The sequence below is a fragment of the Lolium perenne genome, chromosome 7 (genome assembly GCF_019359855.2).
Source record: "Lolium perenne isolate Kyuss_39 chromosome 7, Kyuss_2.0, whole genome shotgun sequence".
Lineage (NCBI taxonomy): Eukaryota > Viridiplantae > Streptophyta > Magnoliopsida > Poales > Poaceae > Lolium > Lolium perenne.
In genome coordinates this window covers 61,127,840-61,133,969 of record NC_067250.2, presented here as the reverse complement: position 1 = coordinate 61,133,969, position 6,130 = coordinate 61,127,840, and the positions used below count along the sequence as shown (strand labels likewise).

General features: G+C 42.1%; 1 protein-coding gene across 1 annotated transcript; it reads left to right on the top strand.

Moving 5' to 3' along the window:
- The first annotated feature begins 479 nt into the window (after positions 1 to 479).
- Positions 480 to 6,130, top strand: LOC127317333 (uncharacterized). Its single transcript, XM_071823908.1, has 14 exons — positions 480 to 782; positions 880 to 939; positions 1,055 to 1,129; positions 1,464 to 2,165; positions 2,277 to 2,438; positions 2,551 to 2,685; positions 2,926 to 3,760; positions 4,257 to 4,604; positions 4,692 to 4,914; positions 5,015 to 5,204; positions 5,298 to 5,396; positions 5,487 to 5,621; positions 5,703 to 5,845; positions 5,932 to 6,130. The coding sequence occupies exons 3-14, from the start codon at positions 1,124 to 1,126 to the stop codon at positions 6,128 to 6,130; spliced, it is 3,177 nt and encodes a 1,058-aa protein (XP_071680009.1). The 5' UTR covers positions 480 to 782; positions 880 to 939; positions 1,055 to 1,123.

Below are 6,130 nucleotides of genomic sequence, written 5' to 3'. Positions count from 1 at the left end.
ATCTGACAATCACACAAATGAAATATCAATTTGCCTGAACAATTACTCCCTTGTATTGATGTATTGCTTCAGGAACAACACATTCTTCCGGAATTTTTGCAACAACAACAACTAGCTCGTGCTAATCATCATATGAAAAGTATGGCAGATGAGAAGCGGTACAGATCTTGGACCAAACATTAGTGAAGAAAGCAAATGTTGGTGTTGATCAATTGGTCGACGGTACGGACTTGCAATTTGGAAATACTATGAAGTGTTGCGTCGGTGCTATACCGACGCACCAGCTTGGGGACAAGCTATATCTCAAGTGGGTGGAATGCTTGGAGTGCCACCAAGTGCATCAAGCAAACAAGTGGCGTAAAGCAACGATGTGTCTTCGAGCATTAAAGGAGTAAAAGGGTGACGTGTTCCGCAACCTGTGTGTCATTGTAGGCTAGCAGATGCCTGCTACGTCTGATAGGTGGTAAAAAAAAGGAAAACGCTCACGTTCCCCCGGGGGAACAGCTCTCTTTTCCTCCCACTCGACGCTCGTTGGATCCTTTCAATCGAACCGTTCTCCTTCCGCCACGTCGCCACCTTATCCGTCCGCGGACCGCGCCGTTCCGGACCGCGCCGCCCCCGACCTCATTACTGCGCCTCGCCGCGCCCCTTAATCACGCTCTCGCGCGAGGTGGCGGAGGAAGCGAGCGGCGGCTAGGGAGCGGTTCTGGGAGATTCAACCGCCGCTGGCGACGATTTCCGCCGCCCACCGGAGAACGGCGGCGCCAAGCTTCGTAGTAGAGGTTCGTCGTCCTCTCGTGCTCCTCTCGTGCTCCTCTCATGGAACCCTAGACCCCGATCCCCGCCATTCGCTCCATTTCTGAACCCCTAGCTATGTAGGTTCATCGGCGCCGATCTCCTCCCCCGCGTCGTGTTATTCTTCGTTGCCGATCTGTTCGGGTGAGTAGCTTCCCTCTCATCTCTTGTTCCTGGATGTCCTCCTCCCTGATCTGAAGCATGTCCCCGCCCCCTCACTAATGGGATTTCCTTCCTATTTCTGGCATTTCTGACATAGTATTGAAGGTAGAGAGCGCCCTGATCTATTGGGAGACGTGGAAGTGAGAATCTTCCACTTTTGCTACAGATGGATGTGAGTTTTTTCCACTGAAATATCATGCTGTACCAAACCTTTGCAGATGTTCCTTTCATTCTACCAGCAGATGTTCATGTGTTAGTTATGTTTGCCTTTGTTTATGTAGCAATATATAGTGTGCTCATGGTTCCATTTGCAGCATTTGATTTGGTTGTTTATGGTAGCATGTACCAAACCTTTGCATTTCCATGCCCATGTCCATGTATATCTGTCCATGTCCATGTGCATCATTTTTTGTTAAATGTATGTGTATTGCTACATTATTCCATTTTTTTGCTTCATTTGTTTTTTGATATACAACTTGTTTTTTGTTCATTTTTTGTTGTTTCAGGTTTCCAAAAAAGCTGGGAAGCAACCTATGCCTAGTGCAGAGGATCAAGCTAAGTGGACTTCGAAAGACCGTTTTGCTGCGAAGCGTCTACGTGGTGTTGCAGATGAGTTGAAGCCTGAGAAAAGAGCTATTATTGAGCAGAAGAGTGCCTTTAGTTCATTACTAAATGTTTCACCATTCAACATACCGAATGAGCTCATAGACTATGTTGCGCAGCATATCACACCGTCTCTCCGTGAGTTCAGAGTTGGGAAGAAGCGGATTGTTTTCACCAGAGATATGATTACCAAGGTGTTTGGTATACGCTCAGGGCAAACCCCAGTTGTTGAACTCAAAAAGTTTGAACAAAGTGCCCTTCGAGATGTTTACAGGGGTTCTAATCCTAGACCTGATATTCCTACCACCATCAAGGTCCTGAAAGGTTGTGATGATACTGATGAGGATACTATAGTTAGGTCCTGGGACCTCCTATGTATGGCTACTGTTGTTGATCCGAAGAGCAGCAATCATGTTGGTATGGACTACTTAGGTAGCATGCTTCATCCATCTAGAACCCATGAATATGCCTGGGATGAGTACATCCTGGAGCAGTTGATGCAAGAGGTTAAGAAGATGCAGAAGAAAAGGTTGAAGACTCCTTCTCTTAAGAAAGGGAATTCCAAGTTTGAGTTTTGGATCTCTGGCCCATTTGCTGCTCTTGGTGTATGTTTTCATTCCGACAAATTTGTTTCACTTCATGCACTTAATTCTACAAGCAAAGTTTTGGTTGTTCACGTAGTGTTGACTGTTTTTATCTTTATTTTATTTTTGCAGATAATCTATTTGGACCATCTTCAGTTTCCTCCCAGCAATCATGTCATAGACTATTCACTGCCAAGAGTTTGTCATGTCAAATGCAGTGATTTTGTTTTTGCAGTTCAATGTGACCTTTCCAAGTTGTTTCTTCACAACACCAAGGTTTTTGGTAGGAGACCGGTAAGGAAGTAACCTGCATTTCCATGGTTTTTTTTTGTTATTTCCTTACTTGCTTCAATTAGGATTCTTATCATGTTTTTCCTTGTTCTTTTCTTTTTTGTTATGTGTGTAGTTCCTCGATATAAGTGAAACACCATATGCAAATGTACTACCTGGACGTGCCGAGGGAGCTCCTGTTGAACCTGAAGTGAACCCTTCAGCCTCATTAAATGATTGGCTTGTTTTCCCTAGCAGCCAGGAACTTGAGGTATTGTTCATGCTGCAATATTATTTTATTGTTGCTACTTTAGTGTTACATCTTTGCTACCTTCATTCACTTTGGTTGCTACTGATCTGTACTTGCTAATTATAGATTATCTTTTTGTATTTTGGTGCTGTAAATTTTGTATCTGTTTTTATGCTCCAATACTTTATATGACCTGCTACAATACTTAATATGAACTGCTCATATATCATTTTGCTACATTGAAATGATTATGTTTTTCAGGTTCCAGACCGTTATAAGCATTTGCATGAGAAACACAAGAGCTTGTTTGCTGCTGAATTTGATATAGCAAACAAGAATTATGTTGCTGGTGTCAAGCGTATGCAGTCTCAAAGGATGGCTGCTCTCCTTTGTGATGTTGATGCTGCATCGCAGACACAAGAAGGTCCAAGTGTTACATTCCAAAGTATGCATGGAGATGTAAACACTGATCTAGGAGAGGATGTTTCTGCAGATGATGATGAGCAGTCTGACAAGGAGGACTCTAGTGATGAGGATGTTGATGAGGAGGAGTCTAAGGGTGCTGATATTGCTGTGGATGATCCAGAAGAGGATGGTTCTGCAGATGATGATGATGATGATATTCCTACGGCTTACTCAGAAGATTGTGATTTTGAGCTTGCACCAAGACATAATGATGTTCCATCACACCGCGCTGCACCGGATGTTCCACAGCCAGCTATTATTAGAGACTCCTCTTTCCCATCTGAGGATGCTCGTGAACATCAATCTGTTGATAGCCCTGTGAGATCTCCGGTCCTAGATGATGCTGCTAAGCGTTGTAGGGAAATTGCACTTGCCAAGGCCCCTGATGCACCCCCTTTTGACCTTTTTGAGCCTGGCACCCCTGAATGGGAGGACTTTAATAACATCACTATTTTAGTACCTGATGCGGGTGGTGGCTCTGCTGTAGGGATTCCTGCTGCATGCAATGCTGCCAAGTTGCCTGCTCAAAATATGTCTGCTCCAGAGATTCCTAGTGCTGAGAGCCCTCCTACTCAGAGTTGTGTTGCGAAGATGCCTCTTCCAGAGAGCTCTGCTCATGAGAGTCCTGCTGGTGAGTTGCCTAGTGCTCAAAATATGTTTTTCTTCCATTTTGCTTTATTTTACTTTTCATTCTTTTTGTGACCTATTTTTTGTGCTGCTGCATTAGTGCTTTATAGTTGCAACATTAGGGTACTTCATGTGCTACTTTAGTACATCACTTGTGCTACTTAGCATAGACTTCCTTTTACCCTTATTTCTGTTCATTTTTTATAGCACCACACTAGTGCTTATATAGTTGCTACATTACTGTACTTTAGTAGCTACTTTAGTACATCAATGGTGCTACTTAACATACACTGCTTCATTCCTTCCTTTTTGGTTTCATTTTTATAGTGCTACACTAGTGCTTTTATATTTGCTACATTAGGGTACTTTAGTAGCTACTTTAGTACATCAATGGTGCTACTCCTGGGGTTTTTGAGCATTGTTTTTTTTTTGCTACCTTTAACATAGACTTTGCTCTTTATTTTCTCATGTTTGATTTGTTTCCTTTATTCTTTTTGTAGTGATTGTTGTTCCTACACCCGCTGATATCCCCACCGCTGTCCATGCTGCTGTACCTGCTGATATCCCCGATGACATCCCCACCGCTGTCCATGCTGATGCTGATACTCCTGCTGATATCCCCGCTGCTGTCATTGCTGATGATGCTATCCCTGCTGATATCCCCGCTGTTATTCCCGATGCTGTCATTGCAGATGCTATCGCTGCCGATATCCCCGCTGCTATCCCCGCTGCTATCCCTGCTGATATCCCCGCTGCTATTCCTGATGTTATTCTCGCTGCCGATATACCTGCTGCTGCAGTAGATGTCATTGCTGAGCCTGTCACTCCTGTTCATCCAAAGTCCACAGGTTTTGTAGCAGTCAATTAAAACGCTTCTTTTCTTTTTCCATTTTTGTTTTTGTTCTTAACAACATTTTTTGTTCTTTTCTTTGTAGGTGCCACAGTTGTTGAGACATCTTCAGCCAAGAACATTTCAACTTCTTCTGGTCCTGAAACACATGACAAGAAGAATAGGCATAAAAGGGCAGCAAAAGGGCCAGCTGACAGCACTCCTCCAAAGATGAAGAAGATTAAGGTCTCTCAAGATACACGTGACATCTATGATAAGTTTATTTGTCATGGTCGTAAGCTTAAGAGGCAGCCAAAGGACCGTGCTTGGTGAGTTTTTCTTATATCTTGTTTGCTCTGTTTTTTTATATTTTCTGATGTGTTTTCAATTTGTTTTCCCTAACTACTTTATTTTTTTCTGCATTTGCAGTCCTGAGTTTGTGAGGATTGGACGCTACTATTGCTCATACAAGAGTTTCCTGGATTCTCTTAAGCCATGCCATTACCTAAGCAGTGAGGTTATGAATGTGTGGATTGAGAAGTTCAACCGTGAAGCAAAAATTATTGGTGACAATAATCCAAGGGCCAAGAAGAAGTTTGCCTTTACCCAGCTTATGGTGGTGAGCAAAACCATATCATGCTCCCTCTGTATTTTTTACCTTGCTAAACATGTAACTAGTTTCTAGTATCACCATTTTTTCCTTCATATGTAGGATAAGTTGATTGTCGATCCAGCAGCATTTGAGATAGAAGGTTGTTTGAAAGAGTTCAAGACTCTCAACTCAAAGTTCAAGCTATTAAAAGATGATCTTGTATGTTTTCATGTATATATTCATACATTTGTTATTTTGCTGCATTTTCATCTTGTGTTATCTTTTCGAATGACTTTTTTGTTTTTGTAGTTGTACTTCCCAATTGTGAAGAACAATCACTGGGCCGTGCCCTGCATAAACTTGTGTTTAAAGAAGTTCCACATTTTTGATTCAATGAGAAGTGCAAAGGATGGTAGCTTGCTGGAACAATTTGCTACCAATCTGGTTAGTTTTAGGTTATTACATGTTTAAATATCTTACATCTGTAGCAAACCTAATTTTCTTTTTTGTATCTTGTTTATGTAGTTCATAAACTTCAACAAGCTTCTCATTGAGTGCAATTTAACAAGATTCAATCTGGATGATTTCACCCTAGCTGACATTGAGCACCCACAAAGAAACAACATTGTAAGTGTGCTTTTTATACCTTTTAATGTTGCTACAATAGTGTTTTCCCTATGCTACATTACTGTATATCTGCTGCTACTTTAGTGCAAACTTCAGTATCCTTATACCAACACCTTTTTTGATGCAGGTTTGATTGTGGGTTCTTTGTACAACTTTTCATGGAGAACTTTGACTCAAAAGTGATGGCTCAGTTTGATAACAATGCTATCCCAGATCATAGGAGACTTGTAGCAGCTTCTCTCATTGAGAACAGGGACAATGGGCAGGATGCCGTCGAAAAGTTGATGGAAGATGAGTTGATGAAAAGGAAGAAATACCCTGCTTAG

Excerpts from the sequence above, each read along its gene's own strand:
- LOC127317333 (XM_071823908.1), top strand. Across the intron at positions 2,686-2,925 it reads CTAGCAGCCAGGAACTTGAG|GTTCCAGACCGTTATAAGCA; the intron begins GTATTGTTCATG and ends TATGTTTTTCAG. Across the intron at positions 5,397-5,486 it reads AGCTATTAAAAGATGATCTT|TTGTACTTCCCAATTGTGAA; the intron begins GTATGTTTTCAT and ends TTGTTTTTGTAG.